We start from the raw sequence: 22988 nt of genomic DNA on the forward strand, positions 1-22988 counted from the left end.
TTCAGCAGGTGAGCAGCGTTTTTAAGTGTAATTAGTTGAAGAAGTTATGCTTTACTTTAATAAATTAACTTTAATTATCTGGAAATCTCTTTCTCTGTTTGTTCTGACTGTCTTTGATCTCGCTTAAAGCTTAATATTATAATTTTTTTACAGAAACGACTGAAGGCAGCTGAAGCAGAGAGCAAACTGAAGCAAGTTTACATCCCCACATAGTGAGTTTTAGCATCTGTTAAATATCAGCTTTTTGAAGATCTGTACGCCATTCACATGATTCAGATGGCCTTTTATATTAGGATCAGTCTCAGCTGCATCTCCAGTGACCACTTGTGATCGGATTTCAATTTTGCATGTTTATAAACCCTCCTGTAGAAGATTATATTGTGAAATCTAATTTGCTTTTTGCCTCACAGCAACAAACCCAATCCTAACCAGATCTCCGTCAGTAACGGCAAAATGGCTACTGTGAACGGTGCAGCAGGCACAGGCAGTTTCCACACAGCCGGAGGCGGGCGCGCATGTGAGAGCTGTTTTGGTGCGTAAAGACCCTCTTCGCCTAATTACAGTCAACACAGCCATCCAATCAATTTCGCTGCTTCACCCAGAGGACACGTCACACCTCCTGTAATCAATGGGGCTAGATACTGCATTTTCACCCTTTTATCTTCCAATCAGATCAATCAAAGCTGCCACATCAAAATCTGTGTGATCAGCAATGATTAGTCTGGATCTATATTACTTTTTAGTAATGAACGCACAGTGGGGAGCATAAAGGGAATTTCATTCCTCTCAACACCTAATTGTATCATTGTGTTTTAGGACATTGCTTTATATTTCTCTTTAGTTTGCAATTACATTTTCATGAAGGCTGAGACAGAATTAATTGAATAGGAAGGAGATTTTCCTGAACAAGAATATGACACATCAGGCATAATTCGACCTTGTAGTGCACTTCTGAGTCATTCATTTATTCTTCTCTGTTTACAGCCGCACAGTCTGCTCAGTGGTACTCGTGGGGTCCTCCTAACATGCAGTGTCGCCTTTGTGTGTCCTGTTGGATGTATTGGAAAAAGTATGGTGGCCTGAAGATGCCAAGCAGAGCTGAGGGGGCAGAGGAAAAAACGCCTCCAAGCCCTGCACCCAATGTAAGTACTATTCTGACAGTGTGGATCTGCATTGAGGCAAATTATTTTATTCCACAAGGATGCATTACATTGTTCAGAAGTGACAGTAGACATTTATAATATCAGTGTTATTTGAATTAATGCTCTTCTTTTGAACTTTCATTAACACTTTTGTATAGGGAGCAATTCTTACTGTTAACTAGTTGCTTATTATTAGCATGCTTATTATTAACATATTGGATGTTTATTAGTACTTAGAATGCACATATTCTGCATGACCATATTCTACATCCCTAATCGTACCCAGTACCTAAACTTTCTATTCGTAAAAGAATACTTAAAATGTCACATCACTGTTTTCAACATTTACAATAAGAAATTCTACTGTTGTTCATTATTTAATTCTTGCTCATAATATATTAAATTATGCATTGTTAAAAATGTATTCATAGAAACAAACGTTAACCTAAATTAAATGCTTATATATTTTTCATTGCCTGCATATTTTATCTATTGGATTAACTAATGTTAATATATAGAGCTGTATTGAAAAGTGTTATCATAGTACCAATACCATTTTTAAAAATAAAATTTTGAGAGTCAAAATTTTACAGTAAAAACACATTGTGATTGGCACAAGCCATTTATCCTGGATGCGAATGAACAGAGGTCAAGGAGACATCAGGTCTTGTCTCAAAACTTTAAGAAAGCCATGCTATTCTCTTTCACTTTCTGCTGTTTTCCCACCATACCTCTTTATTTTGATTGTATTTCCATTGTTTTTCTTGTATTAATCCTTCATTGTCTGTCTCTCCATAGGAGATGCGTTCTCGTGGCCATGGCGCCCGTCAGTCTTCCCACATGGTTCCGATAAGGAACAGCGGCAGCCCCAAATCCTCCATGAAGACTAAGCAGGCGTTTCTCCTGCAGGCCACGCGTCTCACCAAGCTGGCGCGTCACATGTGCCGTGACCTCATCAGGCTGCGCCGGGCCGCGCGCCGCCCCTTTGTGCCCATTAACTGTGGTGCCATAAAGGCGGAGTGTAAGAGCTCTTTAAATTCCTAACTTCAGCCTCACGTGCAAACACACACAACCACCCACACTGTCCCACCCACTCTGTTCCCCGACCACACCTGTCCACATCTTGCTGTCATTCCTCCCCTCCATCTTCTGTCTTGTACTGTTTTTATTATTATTATTATTATTATAATTATAATTATTGTTATTATATTTTATTATATTTTTGGTTTTTGTATTCTCCCCACCCCATTTCCAATAAAGACTGCCTGTCCTCCATATTTTGTTTCAATCATCTTTTCATTTCAAATTTGTTGTTGTTTTCATTCCCACACTTGTTGACTTGGGTTCAGGGTTTTATGATGAGTGAATTGAACATAAGCACATTTTTTAGCACTTCTCTCAGTTTGTTGAAGAGAGTTTTGTATACACACATCACACACACAGACTTAGAAGATGCCCTATTATGCCTGCTTCATCGTACATTGTAAATTTATTTGAAATGCATATCATAGTCTGAGCCTTATATTTATTAAAAGCTTCAATGAGAGACTTGAAAGACTTTGCCTAAAGAAAGCTATATTTTGCACACGGATGTACTAAATTGACTAAGGGTACTGGTTTAAAGTTACAGATTTTTTTTTTTTTTTTGCTGAAAGTCTTCTTATAAGCCGTTTTGGTTTTGCATATTTTTTTCTCTAAATCTAATTTCCTACACTCCTCTTATAGTGTTTTAATGCAATTGGCACCACTATTAAAAGGGAATGGGATATATTTTTGTGTATTCTAGGTATATTTTGGGAGGATTTTAGGACTATAGATTTGGTCTCAAGAGTTGGATTTGCAGAGTATGGGATTTTAGTGAGTAAAGTCAAAAACGTATAAATATTTTGTGTGTAAATACTGTACATTTGTGAATAGTTACTCTTAGACTGGACAAAAAAAGCCTTTATGGCTTTTAAAGTCAAGAGTGAATTGTGGTGTTGGGACGTTCTCAGTACAGTTGGTTTAGGCAGAGGGATCTCTTTGCTTTTGCGCAGAACAAACACCCTGGGATCTGGGACCTTTCTTTAATTGTTTAGTTCATTTTCAAAAGATTATACCCACAACTGCTTGATCAAACCTAAACAGTACAGTTAGTTCTAGGAAGTACACTCATTCAACATGTACATGTTTTATGTAAGGCTTTTGGCCTTTTTAAATTTAGATTTTTATTGACCCATTATAAAATGTGCAATAAGATTTTATTTTTTGACTGAGATCAAATTAATTATTAGGAATAATTACATCAACAGAAGAAAAAACAAATCATAGTGGTGCGTGCCAAGATTTATAGTTGAAATACTGTCCCTGTCAGGAAAATTTAAGGAAGTATGTACCTTCTGAGTGTGGATTGTCAGTGTATGTGTGTTAATGCCTCGGCTTTAATTTTTGTCGCTACCACTGAACTGCCTCTGAATACAGACAGTTTCATCACTGATTGTACAGAGAACATTAATGTCTCCAAGGGAAGAATATGTCTTTATTTTATTGTAGCAGACTGCTATACAAAACAATATTTCATGAAGTATTATGTGGAATAACTAAATTAATTGCTATTACGTGTGCAACCGATCAATCATTTGGTAGCTAACATTGACAGGCAGTTCAGAGGCATACATGTATGTAATGAGATGATGAAGTGTTGTTAAAGTAATTCTTCTATTGTGCTTTTCAGTAATGCAAAGATGATGGACTATCAGTCTCATTTTTGGTGCAGTTTATGATCTAATTAATTAGATGTTCAATAAGTTGGAAAGCGTTGTTTACGAAATATTGAGTCATGCAGTTGTAACAAGGGTAGACAAAAGTTTCCTAATGTGTTTGTTATTCTGATATTTCAAAGCTGAAGTTTGTTCTCTTAAGAGTTTGCACACTAGTCTGTAATTTGTCAAAAGCCCAATTTAAAATGCTGAGGAAGTTGGTCAATAGCAGTAATTGATTAGGACTTTGTGTCTTGGGAAGTGTTACGTTGGCACAGAAAAGAGAAATGGCCCTAGACAAGCAGTTTTAAAGGGAAGGATCTGCAATGATGGCAATAATTTAAGATTTTTGGGGTTCTTAAATAGTTTCTGGTTTATTTTTTGTCATAGAGCGCATGCGAGTTGATGTTAATTAATGAAAAACCGAGTTGGAATGAAAGGGAAAGATGCATCTCATATTTTTTTCCGTCACAAACTCAAAACCCCCAAATATGCAACACACTTTTAAACAAGCCCAAAGATGAGGTTACAGATCATGGTAGCCAGGCTTTGCTCTAAAGGCAGCTGTTTCCTCTTGACAGGCACTTGTAAATAGGTCACTTTTACAGGGAGTCAATTCCAATCACCTGCTCTGCAACTATCCAATCAGAAGTTGTCCACTCAGTTTTGCATTGCCCCCACTCCCATCGTGCGAAACCTCCATTCTATGCTTCCATTCCACCTCTGTCTCCACCCCAAACACGTCTGTATTTATCCTCAGCCATAAGAAGTTGTTCTGACATGTGTCCTGAAGCACGAGGGACCCGGGTGGGGGCCGCATGCTCTTTGGTTTGTCTCTCTCTTTTATTTTTCTTTGTGTGAATGTCTTGTGGGCAACCAAAACACAAATAAAACCATGGCTGAAACCATCCTATCTGAGTCCTTGTAGTTTCATGTGTCTTGTGTACCTGTCCATCACTCTGTTGCACGCACACCGACAGACCAAGCAGAGCAGCGGTCATGTGAAATCTCCCGACAGCATGAGCTCCATCGGCTCCTGCCTTGCCTTCACGCACACACTCATAAGAAGCCGCTGTGAATGCAACATTGCATTTGTTTTCCTCTTTCCAACCTCATTCAACATGCTGGCTAATTAGGTTATGTTCAACATCTTGCCTGCCCATCAGAGATTGTGCATGAAAATCATGGAATAATCAGGTTTAGTGCATTGAAATGTGGCATACAAATGACACTATGAATCATAAGAGGTTAATAAAACACATTGGAAACCATGAGGATTCAAACGTGAATAAAACGGTTTGTTACACACATAAAAGTCAGAGAACTGCTATTTCAGCACTTCCCCAAAGGCACAGGTTCATTCAGTTGAATGGATTTTGTGTCAGTAGATAATGCATCACCCAGTTCAGTGATGTTTTTTCTCCGCATTCGATATATTGTTGAAGAGGTAATGAATTGAAGTTATATCGGTACATCTTCAAGACAGCTTCTCTCCAGGTTTGCCAAGTCAACAAGAAGTACTGCTTGAAGAGAATGGCTTTAAACAACTTCCACTCCTCTGGAGTTGTAATGAATTTTAAAACGAACCAAAGAAAGTTGGAGGGATTTTAATGGGTTCACTGTGGTCAGATCAATGATCTGGAGTTCAGCGGAAAGAAATATGTTCACTAGGGCCTAAAGAACGAACCGAGCAGTAAATGAGATTTGACTCTGCTTGCTGCTCCCATGAAAATCGTTGTCTGGTCAGAAAGATTAGTCACCGCAAGGTTGGTGTATCACCGCGACATCCATCAAGCCGGCCTGTTCGGAATGCCTCATGTTGGTGTCTAAGTGTGAATGTCTCTTTCTTGCTCTTTGACATGCTTCTATCTCCATTTGTCTGTTCTGTACTGCCGGTCGATGAATAGATATGATCCGGGTGTCAGAGGGCATGACAGGGCGACCTATGAAGCCCAAATCTTCCCCGAGGAGCACCCTGACCAGCATCTTGCAGTATCTTGGTAAGCTACAAAACATTAGAACTGCCTCCATTGAGCTGTAACTCTCAGATCACAGTGAATATCCTGTCATTTCAGAGACTCGTCCAGCAACCCATGTTCAACGGCCTCATCGCACCCCTGGCCTACAGGTGCAGCCCCCACGACGCCTACTTTCCTCTCTTCCCAGCCATGGCCCATATGGCATGTTGGGAAAACGGAGCTATCATCACCACAGCAGGGTTGAATCTGCAGAGAGGAGAGCCGGTGCTCCAGGACAAGGTGGGTTTACAGTTAAAATACATAGCACTCTTAAGAACCGTTCACAGGTTCTTTGAGGAACCAAAACCTCCCTTTTGGAACCTTTATTTTTAAAAGTGAATAGAGATTGTGTCAACAGAGCTAGAATGTTCTGTGGAGAACCTAAAATGGTTCTTCTATGTCTTCTATAGTATCACTGCAAAAACCCCTTTTTGGAACCATTATTTTTAAAAGAACCATTGTTTTTCTAAGTGTGAAGAACATGTTAATAATCTAAAGAACCTTTTGTGCAATGGTATAGATGTCAAAAATGAATGTCATTATAATATGCTTATTTCTTACTTCTTTTTTATCATAGAAAATCCAGCCCATATTGTGGGACCCATTCTGGTAAGTAACAATGACTTGATTCACTGGTGTCACTGGTTTAGACTAAAGCAGGGTCTCATATATTATCAGTGTGCTTTCATCAGGACTGGAAGAAAATGACTTATATAGCATTTGTGTTGCTGAGAGTGAGAGATTCTATCTTATAACATATTCAAATGCAGATACTGTTGATGCTGTGAATTGGTTCAAGTGACAGCTTCAATCTCCAGCCTCGGAGGTTTCCCACAGATTATTGCGGCTGGGTGAAATGGAAATGAGAAGTGAGAGGCAGCAAACAAACACATAGGCACTCACTGTTCATCTATGAGATGAATAATGTAAATATAGTGGATGGATCTTCACCTCATTTTTGCCCTGCCATTTCTAAAACTGAAGAAGATTAAAAGTTGCCTTATTTTTCAATCTCTTTACATATTATTTGCATCTTGTGGGACCAAACAAGTTTATAGATCCCAGGTTGAGTTTCAAGCTAGGACACCAATATAAGAAAATTGCTGTGTGTGTGTGTGTGCATGTGTGCGTGCGTGTGTGTGTGCTTCTTGTGATTTAAAATTTATTACAAGTCTGTACTTTGGGGAGTAACTAAGTTAGTGAGAAACACCAACAAGGTTATAATAATAACCAGCCATCGGTAAATTATTCTGTTTATTACATGACTACTTAAACAAATAAATAAATGCAAAACAAATTTTGCAAAGACTGATTTGATTAAACAATTTTACTATAATTATCTTAATTTTTTTTATTTTACCTTTCACTAAGAAAAACAATGCATTTCAAAACAAAAAATATCAACCGATAGCAACACACTAATTTTATATATGTGAATTTGTTTTATTTATTATTTGACAAGATGCTCTTCCAACTTATTTTTTTATTTATTGCATTTGAGACTCCTGAGCTAATAGGCATCTATCAAATATTTTATGCTAACTATAAAATGAATACTGAAGTCCTCTGAGGGCATATAGTCAGTAACTCTTTTGCAAGAGGTTTGCAAAAGTGCATCAACGGTCAGAAGTATTTTGAAATATTTTTAAGATTCCCATCTCCTTCCCTTTCAGCAGCATAATGGAAGCAGCACCGGTGCCTCCAGCCTTCGTGGCAGTGGCCTGATGCTCCGCAAGAGACGACCCAACTGGATCGATGCTCCCGATGACAGCTTCTTCCTGGTTTCCCGAGAGACGAGGTGTGCAAACTGACCTCACTATCCATTTTGTCAGTATTTCCCATGGCATCACACTGCTCAAAAACCCAAACTTGTCATGCCTTGTTCACTAAGGGACACTGAAATACACTTTTGTGCACACTCGTTTGGTTAGCTTATTCGGTTAGGTCTGTACATAGCCTAGAGACAAATTTAATAGAAAACAGCAGGGCAGACACACTCCATGTCAAAAAGCAGTCCTTACCTTGTTCTTCCATGATTGGCATCTGCAGAGATTATCCCCTGAGATGGCATGCCACATCTGATTAAGTTTCCATCATTTTGATTCAACCTTCACCTAAGAGTGACTGATCTTGGTGACAGGATTGGCACATGTGTAATTACTGCATTGGTCATACCCAGTGACAGTAGCGGGGTAAGAGGGTCTAAGCCGGAGTTGTCAGTGTAGGAAATGGGCGAGTCAATCTCGGATGTCAGGGACAATTTTTCAATAACAAAGATCCTATAATTAACAATACCCATGATCCCATTAATCTGTGGTGGCATGGAGAGACAACTGAAAAATAATGATTTTTGATGCAGATTGAGATTAGTTTTAATTCAGAGAGATGAGACTCCACAGGTAACTTAACACTACACTAACACATACACTACCAGTCAAAAGTTTTGAACACACATCTTTTTGAGATTTGTAGGATTCTCATGATCCTAAAACCTGTTATGCCTAAATGCTTGGAAATAGCTTTTTAGACAAATTGATTGCATTTTTTTTGTTTACATTAATTTTACATTATATAAAATATATTATTTGTTTATTGTTTATTACATAAATCACATACTTCCATTAGTTATTTCAGTTATGCTAACTTTGTTAGATTTTTTAAATCTTGTTTTATTTATTTATATATGTGTTTATTTATTGTTTTGTTTTATTTGAGTTTTATTTAGTTTAGTTTTGTTTTTAGTTTAATTTGTAAAAAAAAAAAAAAAAAAAAGAGTAGTTGTGTCCAAACTTTTGATCGCCAGTGTACTTGTCTCACTACCTTGCAGAGTTATGCAGACCTTTGTGAATGCACTTTTTTATTTCCTTATATCAATGTAGAGTCATAGCAACATTTATCAGTAGAATTGTTCGGCAGTGCTATTTAGACTGGAGATGGTCTCCACAGCCATCCTCCATCATTTTGCAGTAATATGATGAAAAGATTAACTTGTTATTTGCTGTTAATTCTCAGTCAACTGAAATGCAATATGAAAGGATTAGGAGCTGCAGACATTAATGGCTCACTTTACCAAATATGTAAAACTGCATGAATTTAACACATCCACAATGCTAATGAAATCCCTGTTTGCAGTTGGAGTTTAATGTACAGACTGGATGTGAAATGTTTCTTAAATTCTAGTTAGATTCAAATTACGCTAAAGTTCAAATGAATTGCAAATGAAGATGTTATTTTGAGCAGGGGGAATTGGACACATGGTTTGCCCTGTTGTTTCATGGATCAAAATGTTTTTGACTATTTTTAGTGACTCTTTGCTTGTCTCGTTTTGTTGCTGCAGCTGTTAGACACCTGAACATGGTAAGATCGCACGCACCGTACACAAAGCCTAAACCACATTACCTGTGGAGTCTTGCTAAATGTATGAAATGTATGACCGAAAGAGACACTCGATTAACACCTTTCTGGTGGCTTTTGACACCTCAACCCGCAAAATGTGTTTTTATGCTTAATGTAGATCCGACAGACAGAAGTCAGATAGTCATAATAGTTCACCCAAAGCAGCAAGGGGTTTGATTTTAATATCTTTGGCATTGAGATGTAGGTGTGAGCTGGAGCTCGAAGAAAAATGCCTCTCCACTACAGCCACATCCATATGAGCCATGACTTGCACAGCTCCCTATGGCCTCCAGCACTGGAGCGGATGCTAGGCTAAATTTAGCGCCCCTGCTCTGAAAGATTAGCCTTCAACTAGGCAGGAGACCCAGAGACAAATGGGATCTGGACTGGGGCTCGGCCTGGTTCTCTAACAGGTTTACACCAGACTGTCGGGAGTCTCTCTGGCTGAAATGGTACTCTGATGCTTGAATTGATGTTAAAATAGATAGTAAAAACATTACATTTGAATGTTTCTCATTCTGGAGTATTTGTAGCGTTAAAGGTTTGCTGTTGCTTTGCAAAAGAACTAATCAAATCCATTAGTGGAAACGCATGCACCTAATCATAGTTATATCAAGGCTCTGTGGTGGTAATGAATGAATATGTGTATTTGTGTTAATGCTGTGTGATTTATAATGTAAACACATGTGCTATAAATGCAAGCACACATACACAGTACATTCTAGAATATCATCATGCATTTGTTGTTCGAGACTCAGTTAACGTTTCTTTCATTACGGCCAATCTAATCTAAGGGCTGTCCCCTGTGGATGCCTGTCGGCCTCATTCATTTTGCTTAAACATTACACCCAGGCAATTCTTTCATTTCTCTTTGGTATATGGACCTGATCATGAGTAGAACATTATTTATGTCACTAAGCCATGTTGATTCATGTTATTTTGCTTAATGATTACAATCTGTTGCATCTGCAACATGCCGAGGTAAACACAATTGTACTATGTGGTGCGCACAGGAAAACCAAAGCTGTACAGTTTCAATTACATTTTCTTTCTTGATATTTTATAAGCAAGTAATTGTGATCATTCTCCCCTCAGATTGCAGAGCTTGCAAAATATGTTAAAGCGTGTTAGTTGTTCTTGTGTTTTTCCCGTCACAGTATTTTATAAATAGTTTTACTTTAATATTTTACAATATATATTGAATCCCATATATATTTAAAATATTTAATAATTAATACACTACTGTTGAAAAGTTTGGCTTGGTGAGATTTTGAAGAGTTGTTGAAAGAAGTCTCTTATGCCCACTGAGGCTGCATTTGATCAAAAATACAGTAATATTGTGAAATATTACAATTTAAGACAAATGTTTTTTTTCCCCTATAAAATGTAATTTATTCCTGTGATGGCAAAACTCAATTTTCAGGATCATTAATCCAGTCTTCAGTGTTACATGATCCTTCAGAAATCATTCTAATATGCTGTTTTGCTGCTCTGTTTTATAAATGTTGATGATAAAACATTATTTAACAAATTTTTTAAAAATACCGTAAACTACCAGGTGTGTTAAATTAGCTTTCAGGGATAATAAGAAGACATTTTTTCTTATATCTTGCATGGTTAAATCAATTATAGTAAAAATACATACATTTATCCAGTTCAGTCACAAATCATACCTAAAAAAATTTACCTATTGTGTATTGTTAAATGTAAGTTTTGAAAGATTACATTCTTAAAGACAATGATATGTTGTGTTTTATCTTCCTGTTCCTTTCAGGAAAGCCAGAAGGCTGCTCTCCCGTTCACAGTTAAGAAGAGCGTGTAGACAACCATGCGAGCAGATCAGCCTGCGTAGGGTCCCCCAGGGGCCAGCGCAGGTGCCTATCCTGGCACCCCCTCACCCCAGTTTACGGATGCGAGGCCCAATCGTCATCCACGACTGACCCTCATCTGCATTGTTCCCTCAGCCTGTTAGCCTGTTCTGTCAGTTTCTCATTTGCTGCCTAACTCCGCACTGCACAGGCCACAAGCCACTAAAACACTCCTTATTCCTCATATTCTACTTCTTCTTGAACTTTCGCTTCCTCTTCAGGACAAAAGGCTCACAATAATAAAGCATTTAGCTAATAACTAAAGCAACTTATAACATTACCTCTAAGCACTTGTTTGATGAGAATCTATGGCTTTGGGAACTAAACTTACAGGGTTCCAAGTGGCTATGCCACAAATGTGTATCATGTACAGATCAATGCTGACCACTCAACAGACCCTTTTGGGACGTGTTAGTGTGCTCTTTGTAAATTCAGTTAGCTCTGCACTGAATGGTTTCTTTTATTTCTCTGTATCCTCTGTGCGTTTCATGACAAGTACAAGTTTGTGAGCTGTTTTTATATTGTATTCAAGCGAGGACTGGATTGTATGTTGAGTAACTGGCTATTAGGTGGTCTTAACTGAGAGCATGTTCAATAGATTCTTTTAACTGGAGATGTTGTAATGATTTGTGGAAGTCAAAGCAGCCTTTGCAACTCTTAAATATTCATTCAGGACTTTAAGGTTCTGTTCCCCTGGACATTGAAGACTCTTTCAGATGCCAGTAATACCCTTTGGATGTTTTTAAGGAAGAAAATCATTGGCTTTTTTAACTTCAAAGGGCAATGTGACAGCATGTGACAGTGAAACAATAAGCTGTTTTGTTTTCTATGCCTCATACATTTCTGTTGTATTTCATTGTGTCACACATTTACTGAAAAATGCTAAATAAAAAAGCGCAGTACAGACTGTGTATCTGTGTAATAATATGAAAAGCAATTGATAATGCATGTTGGTTATAAATACAGGCAGACAACAAACTAGAAAGGCATACAGTATAACATATAGAACTTATTGTGCAAAATAATAATGAATTAGGTCACTGTTAGGTTAAATGGAAAGTTCACATAAAAATTCCTTTTCATTTTCTCACCCTCATGTTTTTCCAAACCTGTAGGACTTTTGTAAAACACAAAGGAAGATATTCAGAAAAAAAGTTGAAACATTCTTCAAAGTATTATCTTAAGTGTAAGAAAGAAAGTCATACAGGTTTGGAATGACATGAGGAGGAGTAAATAATAAATGCATTTTCATTTCCCCCCAACACATTGATTGTAAGCAACAACAGTTTACCAGGTAGATTAACATTTTCTGTTCGTTTTCGCACTCATCTTGAACTTTGTCAGCCCCAGTGAGTTGGTTGTGCCCTTCAGGGTGTCACGGTACCAAGCGTTTATGTGGCAGTAGATTACTGGATCCAGTGCACTGTTCATGTAGGTTAAAGCTAAAGAGGCATGAAAACACACCATGAGGAATTCCGAACAGGGAAACACTTGAAGGAAGATGCCAAAAGTGACTGTAGGCAGGAAACACAGAACAAACATGATCACAAGAAACAGAAGCAATCTCACTGCTCGCTTCAGCCTGCGGTGAGCCCCCTGGCGACTGTGGACATGAGAGAAAACCCTCACAAAACAGAAGACCACCAGTGCAAATGCTAGCAGGACCTCTATCAGCTGTACTGAATTATATATCTTCATTTGAACCGATGGCCATGTCCATGAGAAAAAACTATGGCATATGAGATTTGATGAGTTTTTCTGTGGTGTGAGAACCAGGTTCAGGGCGGGTGAAAGACGAAGGAGTAGAACACCTATCCAAACCATGCTAACCAACATCATTGCTTGTCTCACACTCATTCGACAAATGCGATGGTGTGGGTGAAGAATCCTGAGGAATCTGTCCACGGCCAAAATTGACATGAAAGCCATGCTTGCTGAGTGGTTTACTGATATGATATATAAAATGAGGCAGCAAAAGGATTCGGCAAATATCCAGTCTTCACCACGAAAGAGATAATCTATGTGGAAAGGCAGCCCAGTGAGGAGTAGGAGGTCAGAAATCACCAGGCAGAAGAGATACACATTGCAGGCTTTCCATGGAGACTTGAAGAACAAAATCCACAGAGCAAAGACATTTCCAGGCAACCCAAAGATGAACTCCACAATGAGAATGGGCTTTAAAATGGAAGAAACAAGGGTCTGAGGTTCAGTGCAGGAGGTGATGTTACTCATGATGAAAAGCAAACCTAAAAGTAAATTAATATTGTGTTAACATAATGTTAATAACTATAAAACACTGAGAAAACTCCAGATATACTTTAAGATAGGCTGTGCAATACAATGTTCTCCAATTCTGTTCAGTTAATGGTGAATTAGTGGAATAAACACGCCAAATTATCTTAATCCTATATATCTCTGGCAAAAGAATAAAGAAAATACAATTAAGATTAAATGACTTTTTAGACTTACCAAACGATCAAGGCAGGAGTTCTCGTTATCGTGAAAGTTAGAGAACAATTTTACAAGTTGCAGTAAGTTTTTGGGAAACGATACCACTGTGGGCGGAGTCGAGGAAGATCAAATGATCTTTATCTTTGCTAACTGTTCATTTTATTTAGATCTCAAATCAGTCACTACATATGCGGTGAACGCTAGGCCTATGCTGGAAAAATTAGCCTACATAAATCGAAAGAAGAGTCGAGATAAATTGTTGAAATGTGATGTCACTTCAGGGCATTGATGTAACTTACCTACTTGAAAAACCATATTGGGAAACAACTGCGATGCTGTAAGAATCGATATTTTATATTATATTTTAAAGTGTAAAAACTAGTTTATTTTAAAGTGTAAAATCAATAAAAGCCAAGCAGGATGTGTGTTTTTACAAACGGCTATGTTCGACTTTTATTCGGACAGTTTGTATAACGTTACAGTCTCTTTTGCTCTAAAATAAGTAATGGCTCTTGTCCACACTCATGACCCGTGTTATTGCAGTGAGCCGCCGAAGCTCCAGTGGTGCAATCGGTTAGCGCGCGGTACTTATACAGCAGTACAAAGCAGAGCAATGCCTGGAGCAGAGTTTTGCACGATGCAAATATAGGGGTGTCTCTGTAAAATCGCTTAAGGATACTAGACTGTCCCAGATGATCACTTAACTAAGCATACAATGAAAACAGGTCCATAACTCACACTGCTACGTAAGGCGATTTCAGTGTTATTGAGCAGTAAACGTGTGGGCATACAACGGAAGTGCGTTGTGTGTGAACTAACAACGTGGTTGGATTGTCGCAATGTATTTTACGTCTGCGTCTATGGCGGCCAGTTGCCTGTAGGAGGCAGCATTGCATAAGTTTCAGCAAAGCAGTACGATCTTGAGACAATTCGCCACGTGTTTAAACCGCAACGCTCTGGAACTTTATTTACCCTGAGGTGTGTGATGTGAGGGGTGTGTTCAGGAAGGGTCATTCTAAATATACAGTTCAGAAATGTACAGCAGAAAATGCTTCATGTGTTTATTGACAGTTTTTGCCATTGTCATCCATGATTATTTTACTTTACATTATTGTCTTTTTAAAAGTCGTTGTCTATTTTTCTTCACAGGGTTTAGAGGTCTGTGTTGGATGTTGAATTATATTAGTCATCCAGAAACATATCTCATCATAGCAATGATTTCATATGTTTCTATTTAAATGTATGTTCTTGGCCTGCATTTACATGTAAACATCACATTTACATATAAGCAGCACAGACTTGTCAAATCTTTTGGTCTGATCAGATTTCATCTAAGCTCTACCACTGCCAAAAGTGTCATGTCAAAATCCCACAAAACAACCACTTTTGATTCTTGATCGAGAAATAGTCCTAGAGCAGAATTCTGAAATGAATTCTTTCGCATTTTGTGATTACGGACTCTTTAAATCAATTTATTGGGGAATTGATAGCTAAAGCTGAAGGGATCTATCTATCTATCTATCTATCTATCTATCTATCTATCTAATTATTTTTTAAATACACCGTAAACATGTTTGTATTTATCATTAGTCAATCCAATTAGTTTCAATCTTATACTTTTATGTTGTTCAACAGTTAGCCATATTTTAAACATGCTCATACTTTTTAACTGAATAAATGTACAGATGCAAATAGTTAATAATTAAGTATGCCATCATTTTTTGAGTACAGAAATCTTACAGATTTAATGTAGGCCTTTGTGTGGCTGACAAATATGCATCACATTACGTTTATCAGTTTGTTTATGTTATAACCAAATGGATCAAAATTTTATATGCAATTCAAATACATAAACCTTAAATTTAGGCCTAAATCAATCAATCAATCAATCAACCAACCTATCTATCTATCTATCTATCTATCTATCTATCTATCTATCTATCCAGTAACCAACTACTCATTATATCATATGAGAGAAACCCTGAAATCAATAGGGAAAAGGAAAAAAGAAAATCTCCCTCCTCTGCCTTTATGCACAGAATTAATGACAATCTTTAACTTCTCAAGTTTTATTTTGTTGCCTTGTCACGGCTCATGGATTACCATTAAAACACAGTCAGCACGAGTGCTTGTGTATGAGTGCAAACTTGTGCTTGTATGTGTGCGAGTATGTGTTTGAGTGAACAGGTTGAGTAATCAGTGGTTAAAGAAAGGAGAACTTTGTGGGAACCAAATTTGAAAAATAGGTTTAGGCACATTTTTGGGAGAGAAGAAATGAAAGAAAGTAGATAGAGGAAGCAAGATAATAGAGAGAAGAACACACACACACACACAGGTTTGTTTTTGTGAAAAGTGGGGACATCCCATAGGCGTAATGGTTTTTCTACTGTACAGACCGTATATTCTATTGCCCTACACCAACCCTACCCCTAAACCTACCCCTCACAGGAAACTTTGTGCTATTTCAGATTTTCAATACACTCCATTCTGTGTGATTTATAAGCGTTTTGAAAAGTGGGGACATGGGGTAATGTCCTGAAAAGTCACCTTCTCCTTGTAATACCTATGTCATACCTTTGTCATTATACAAATTTATGTCCTCATTTGTCACAAAAACGCGCACACACACACACACACACACACACACAAAAGGAGACTGAGTGGATTGTCTGGATCAGATTTCTGTGGTAATGGTTGGGTGGGTCATTGGTTAAACTGCTCTCACAAACACATTCCAGAGCTGAGGCAGAGCGCATCTGGTGTGCAAGTGTAGACAAGCAGAGCCAAGAGCTTCCTCACAGCACCTCTCTTTCTACCTCCCTTTCTCTCTCTCCCTCTCGGGCTCCATTTCCACATCGTTCTTTTTCCATGAATTCTTTAACACCATGGTTAACCCGCATGTTCTGTTTGAGAGCTCAAAGACCCCAGGGCCATTTTAATAGCTAAAAAACATACTTAACATAAAGTATCAGGTTGACATTCCCTAATGTTATTGGAATTGATTTGAAACAGAATTAATAGCCTGCTTCAAATGGCCTCCTTTAACAAAATGCTACATTTAAACACAAGCACAATCAGCATCACAAGAACCAATACCAGACTGAAAAGTTTGTTTTCAGTAAAACAAATAATAAAATAAAAAATGTTTAAATATAAAATAATACAAACTAAATATTGTTTATTTTTAAATAATATTATACATTTTTATTTATTTATTTATTTAGTCATTTAGCAGACGCTTTTATCCAAAGCGACTTACAAATGAGGACAACAGAAGCAAATTTCTCATAAATTTAACGCGTAAACAAACCTGCGTGGCCATATCAACCTGGGATTATGTATTTATTAATATTTGATTTTGAATTAAGAAATTTTAGATTAAAAAAAATATTACATTATTAAATTATTATATTAACACTAGAACTGCCACGGGGTCATTTTACCCATGGCTGTTTTTCAAATGTAGGCTACATAATATGTTTTCAATAAAGAATATCCAAGTCTCACAGTCATTGACTTTTACTAAAATTGTGTTATTTACAATCCCCTGTTGTTAAAAAAATTGTTTAGATAAAACCAGAATAAAAGCTGGGCATTTATACCTATAAGCGCCATCGAGTCAAATTTACGCATATAATTCCTTTATTGTCGCGCTGTCATTGAGCAACGTGGTAGCTTACTGCAAACAGTATATGCAAACAGTAACACAACGCACGTTCAAATTAAGATGTTTTAGCCAACTCATAAATGTTCAGACTTTGGATGAATTATTCATTTTTGTTTTGCAAATTTTTTTTGTCATTTAATGTTACATGCGTTCTTTTCGAACGCATTTTTTTTAATTTTTTTTTTACATTTTTAATTTAAAAAGGTGTTAAAACATGATGTTAAAGCAACTGTATGTAGTTCTGCGAATTTTTATGACATTGCCTCAGTTAAGTGAGTATAATCGCTGTCGTAAATATATCAGTTGTGATTACTATGAATTGCTGTACATGTATATTTGTTGCTGCTGTAAAGCAATCCCCTCTTTTTGTACCTGCTCACCAAACTTACGGGAGTGACAACCGCATTAACCAAACTCACACCCGTAGATTTTCAGGACTGACAACCGCATTCGGATTGATCGGATCCAGATTGGATACCGTGTGTTGCAAGTTCCCTTTTGTACGCTATGGGGAAACTCCTGTTTACTCTGAAAACTGAGGCCTGATTTGTTTACGTTCGTGTACCTGCATGAAACAAATGGTGCTTCAACCCACCAAAAGGGGTGGAGATCACTGCTATATAAGTCGGCTCTAAGTGCCATTTTGTCAGAATTTTTCTCCTTCAGCAGAAGACCATCTCCACGCTGGACTAGCAAGAAGCCAGTCAGAAGCAAGAATCTGCTTCAAAAGAAATGCAGGGAAGCCCCGCATGACATCACAATCGGCTTTATCCCCTTCGGCGGGTCTGAGGAGGAAGTTTGCACCAATGACTCTATGTCGCTGACAGGTGGCAGGGCTTATTCAGCGGCTGGCCAAGCTGGCTCAGCCTTTCACACAATGGCAGTGCTCCAAGTTTTTCTGGCCAAACTTCTCTGCATAATGGACGAGTCCATCCAGATGTTTGTCCAGCCATGCATGGTTTTGCCGAGCGGTTTACGTTAGAAGTCATTGCAAGCCATGCGTCACTTCCTGTTGAAGCACTCCAGTACGGCAGCTGTTACAAGTTGCCAGAAGGCTCCATCCACCCAGCAGTATGCGAAGCCCTTGCCGCCTCCGGCACAGCCCCAGCCTAAGTCTGAGCCTGGGCTTCAGCAGCGGCCTCAGATGGCTAAACTCTACCTGTTTCCTAAGCTCCAAGGTCCACAGCCCAGAGTGACATTGGACCCTGAGCCGCAGAAGCTGTCCTGATCCCAGCACAGAGAGGAAGCTGAGAGGGCCAGTTCCCAGAGAGGCCGGAATGCCCTCAAAGAAGCCTCACACTCACTCTCCATCCCACCGCTTAGCTCTGGGTGATGGAAGCTCTGTTGAGGCTGGGCCCATCCTACTCACTCAGCATGTGCCCAAGCAATCTACCGCTGTGATAGCGGACCCACATACTCAAAAGAGCACTTCTCCTCTTCTCATTACCATGAGTGTCAGTTCCCCACCTCCTTGCGGCGATCTGCCACTCGAAAGACTCGGACATCTTGCCACCCGGCTCTAGGCTCCAGTTCGCTCGCAGACCCCCTCATTTCAGAGGTGTCATCTAAACTTCGGTACGGGATAACAACTCTCATGTTCTCAAGGCTGAAAGCAAAGTCTGCTCGACAAAGGGGCTGCAGAGATGGTTCCTTTAGTGAACAACAAGTCAGGCTTTTACAGCCACTACTTCCTCGTTCCCAAGAAAGAGGTCCTTGATCTCCATCACCTGAACCGCACACTTATGAAACGGCCGTTCAGGATGTTGACTTTAAAACAGATCCTCGCGCAAGTATGCCCCGGAGACTGGTTTTTATCAATGGATCTGAAAGATGCCTATTTTCACATCCACATAGCCCCTCATCACAGACCGTTCTTGAGATTCACATTTGAGGGAGTGTCTTATCAATATACAGTCATGCCTTTCAGACTGTATCTGGCCCCATGTACTTTTACGAAGTGCGTAATCATGGCTCTTTCCCCTCTGAGACAGATGGGAATCCGCATTATGAACTACCTCGATGATTGGCTTGTGTTAGCCAGATCAGAGCAAGAACTTCTCGTTCACAGGTCACTGCTGCTCAGCCACCTGGAGCGTCTTGGGCTGAAAATCAATTTAGCTAAGAGCTCTCTGTCTCCCAGCCAGCGGGTGGTCTTTCTGGGGACATTTCTGGGCCTGGTTTGCGCCAGAACGCTCAGCGGCTAGCGGCGTCATTCAGAATCGGAACTTCTTGTCCCCTCAGAGTTTTCCAAAGGATGCTCAGCCTCATATCAGCCGCCTCCTCTGTGCTTCCATTGTGACTGCTCCACATGTGGCCCCTCCAATTTTGGCTCAAAGCCTAGATACCGTCTATGTCTCAGGGTAAACCACCACTGGTCAGAGCCGTGGCCCCTTTGAAAGCTCATCGCCTGTTTCAGACAGGCGTTCCATTGGGATTGACCTCCAGAAGGAAGGTAGTCCCCGAGTTGATTCAGCTGCTATCGGAAGCTCCTTGGCCAATTCCAGGAAGGACCTCCTCTCTCAAGCGAGAGGCATGATCTGGCATCCCTGAGCTGTGGAGCCTTCATGTTTGGCCCCTCGATGGGAGTCTTTACAGCTCCCAGTGAGGGTGGCTAATACCATTTTGGAGGCTAGAGCCCTGTCTACAAGATGCCTCTATCCCCTTAAAGGTCAGTTTTTTCTGACTGGTGTGCAGCAAGGAACGAGGACCCATCCTCTTGTGATGTGTCACCCATTTGAACCTTTCTGCATAAGCTGCTGGACAAGGGGCGCACCCCTTCCACGCTCAAAGTGTATGTGGCAGCCATCGCGGCGAATCACACTCTCATGGCTGGCCAGTTAGTCGCCAAAATGACCTAGTCATTAAGTTCTTGAGGGGAGCTCGGAGGTTGAATCCACCTCATCCTCATACTGTGCCAACATGGGACTTATCCATAGCCCTTAAGGCCTTAAGGGAACTGAGGTTAGTAACCGGAGTGTTTTCAAGTGTGGTTTCGGTAACTTACAGAGATGCAGATATGAGCTGTGTGTCATCTGAAGGTTTTAGATCCAGTCACTGTTCTCGACTGGAGCTGCTCCCATCGAGTTTGTATTCTATGCATTGATCTATTATAGATCCATTATAGATCAGTGGTTCTATCCGTGACTCAAATGCTCTCCAACCAAATATAAAAGCTGCTGTCAGTTTAAGTAATGAAGATTTGATGGAAGAACTCACGGCTCGATTGACTCTTTTCATGTCAAAAATTGAAAAGATTTTTCCATTTATGGATGTTGCCATCTTTGATACTACTTTGGTCATTGTCGCTGTTACTTGACTTCTGTTACACATTCATACAAACAGTATTCGAAATGCTATTGTAAGTTACTTTCAATGATTTAAAAAACAATGAAATAATTATTTAAATAATAATAATAATAATAAAGCTTCTTGAAGCAGTGTTCTGGTTGCCTATCTGTGATTCATGAAAACAGTCATCATAAATCTTCACTTGGGATTTAGTGCTAGTTAACCAGTTTAGTACATCTGTTACTCATGTGTCCCACAGCAGTTTTTCTATAAAATACGAATATGAATACGAATACGAATTTCTATAAAATGCATTTACACAAATGATAAGATCAGCTTTAGCTCCTTTACACAAACACACATGTGCCTTTACCCATAATGCCCTGTGGACAGGCTGCTGGAGTTCTTCTCTGGGGAAATAATGGCTTAGATCAGGGAAATTATGCTTGGGCCTGAATGTCCGTTACCAACCATACTTTAGTTTAAAACATCACTTTGAACTACTCATTTGAACATTAATGTGTGTAGCGCAGTTACCAGTTACTCAACCTTACTCATCTCAGTCCATGCGGCAGCCTTCTGCACATTAACTGATCTTTAGATATGACTTGTGTTAAGATGTTTTTGTCAGGTACAGCACTTTCATTTGACTGAAGGAGATCATAGATACATTCTCCACTTACTTGTTTACATGTTGTGTTTTCACTCGGCAACAGTAATAAGACCCTTGGAACATTTTGGTTCTGTTTTTTCTCACTTTGGCGGCGTCTCTAACAGCTGCTTGGGTGATTTCCGCATACAACATTCTGTTCCTCCCGTACTCTGCTGAGACATCATTCGGTGCTTCTTCATATTTCTCTTCACGCTTTCTTAAAGCGTCATAGTCACAAAAATTGAGTTAAATTTCTTCACTTTCACAAATTAAATCTCTATTCCGCCTCATAGGGGGGCATCTGGTTTTCATTTTAGGTATGACTCACAGATCAATTGGAGAACTATGCGGTGAAATTCCTGATTAAAACATTGGCAGCATTTTTAATTCTCTCAGTCATGAATCTTGGGAAAAAAACTAACATTTTCACCTTTAACCCTCAAAGTTGAGTGTTTCGACCACAAATTCACATTGTCTAGCAATTCTGCTTTCAAAAAATGCAGAATTATTGGCCAAACAACAACAATAAAAATAGCAAAAACATGACACAACTTGCATTGTATTTGTTTTATATCATGATTTTTGGAAAGCTCATAATGTTTCGACATTGTCCATTAAAACCGCCTTGCAAAAAAGAATGTTAGAAGTAATTTAATGTTTATACAAAGTAGTGAAAACCGACACGCCAAACTGGCCGGATTACACTTTAAGATGTACCTAATGCTGCTTTCTGCATGATGGAACTGACATGCTTTCATAATCACTCGCGTCTGATCTCTTTTTTTTCTCCAGTGACTGAACCTCATTCCCTTTCGCCCTTATTTGATCCAAGATAACCTGCGTCAAACATATCACGGAGGAATGCTTCACAGAGGCCTTTTAATCACAAAAGCTGCACATTTTTCTTCTGTAAGCACATGACTGAAAGAAACAACAAATGGAAGTTTAGGACATCTATCTCTAATATCAAGACTTTTGCTTATGCTTAAGAGTCAAGACAACATCTTCACGGAGCTGACAGCACCTGGGAAACATCTTGAGCACTATGCATTGTTCCTCTGACATAACTGTTGTCATAATCGTCATGCCTTGTCTTCTTCAGTAACTGACAGGCTTCATCATGTGCTACACTGCTAAATGCTTTGTAAAGATGAAATAATACATGCCTGTGAGTTTTCCAGACAGTTATTCTTACCATTCTTGTCAATTCCTGTGGATGATAGATTGTGGGAATGGGGATGTTGTTCCTGGAAAATGTGGTTTCTGTGGCCAGTGAATAAGTGTCTGCACTAGGAGTCCTGAGCCATGCTGTTTCCAGAGGAGGACATGCCGTTCCTGTCCCTCCAAATGCTTGGGAATAAGTAGCAGCCAAGCTGTGGCTCCAACGAACCATATATTCTGCCTTTTTACACCCTTTAGGCTGCAATTATATAATTTTAGATCCGCTGAGTAACAGACAGAGAGGTCAAATGTCCATGGTTCATATTTTGAGCTCTGAATAAATGTTGGTCATATGAGAAACCACAGTTTCTCAAATCTCCCTCTCTCTCACTATGCTGCCATCTCTTCTTCAAGCACAGGGAATGGACCATTTTGTAGGTCACACATTTCATACAGTACATGCCAAAGATAAATGAGGCTATAAATTCATGTTAACACAATCAATGACAATGAAACGGCTTAATATACTTCTGCTTCTTACATTGGAAAATGAAAACTATGATCTTGGCCCCAATAATCAGTGCCCAACTGCACATATCTTGGATGA

The 22988-nt window shown here is 39.1% G+C and overlaps 2 protein-coding genes across 3 annotated transcripts in view; one reads left to right on the forward strand and one right to left on the reverse strand.

Moving 5' to 3' along the window:
• The window catches only part of LOC107700107 (metastasis-associated protein MTA3-like), a 33158-nt gene extending 21727 nt beyond the window's left edge, over positions 1–11431 (forward strand). Inside the window, exons 11-20 of the mRNA XM_016501637.1 lie at positions 14–17; positions 130–212; positions 411–532; positions 985–1142; positions 1941–2163; positions 5788–5880; positions 5956–6138; positions 6476–6507; positions 7572–7696; positions 11069–11431. Of these exons, the coding sequence (XP_016357123.1) occupies positions 14–17; positions 130–212; positions 411–532; positions 985–1142; positions 1941–2163; positions 5788–5880; positions 5956–6138; positions 6476–6507; positions 7572–7696; positions 11069–11234 (1189 nt within the window). The 3' untranslated portion in view covers positions 11235–11431. The remainder of the gene's footprint in view (positions 1–13; positions 18–129; positions 213–410; positions 533–984; positions 1143–1940; positions 2164–5787; positions 5881–5955; positions 6139–6475; positions 6508–7571; positions 7697–11068) is intronic.
• A 989-nt stretch (positions 11432–12420) lies between these two features.
• Positions 12421–14429, reverse strand: LOC107700109 (oxoeicosanoid receptor 1-like). 2 transcript variants are annotated; one of them, XM_016501639.1, is made up of 3 exons: positions 14293–14429; positions 13632–13652; positions 12421–13408 (listed from the first exon to the last, which is right to left on the reverse strand). In XM_016501639.1, exon 3 carries the CDS (start codon positions 13392–13394, stop codon positions 12462–12464), a length of 933 nt encoding a protein of 310 aa, XP_016357125.1. In that variant the 5' UTR covers positions 13395–13408; positions 13632–13652; positions 14293–14429; the 3' UTR covers positions 12421–12461. The 2 variants fall into 2 exon arrangements, with proteins under 2 accessions (XP_016357125.1, XP_016357126.1); XM_016501640.1 differs by lacking the exon at positions 13632–13652 and having other exon boundaries at positions 14352–14429.
• Positions 14430–22988: the final 8559 nt, after the last annotated feature.

Source organism: Sinocyclocheilus anshuiensis, unplaced genomic scaffold (genome assembly GCF_001515605.1).
Source record: "Sinocyclocheilus anshuiensis isolate Anshui unplaced genomic scaffold, SAMN03320099.WGS_v1.1 scaffold1135, whole genome shotgun sequence".
Classification (NCBI taxonomy): domain Eukaryota; kingdom Metazoa; phylum Chordata; class Actinopteri; order Cypriniformes; family Cyprinidae; genus Sinocyclocheilus; species Sinocyclocheilus anshuiensis.

Coding starts and splice junctions, on each gene's coding strand:
- LOC107700109 (XM_016501640.1), bottom strand. CDS start 13,394: ATGAGTAACATCACCTCCTGCACTGAACCTCAGACCCTTGTTTCTTCC.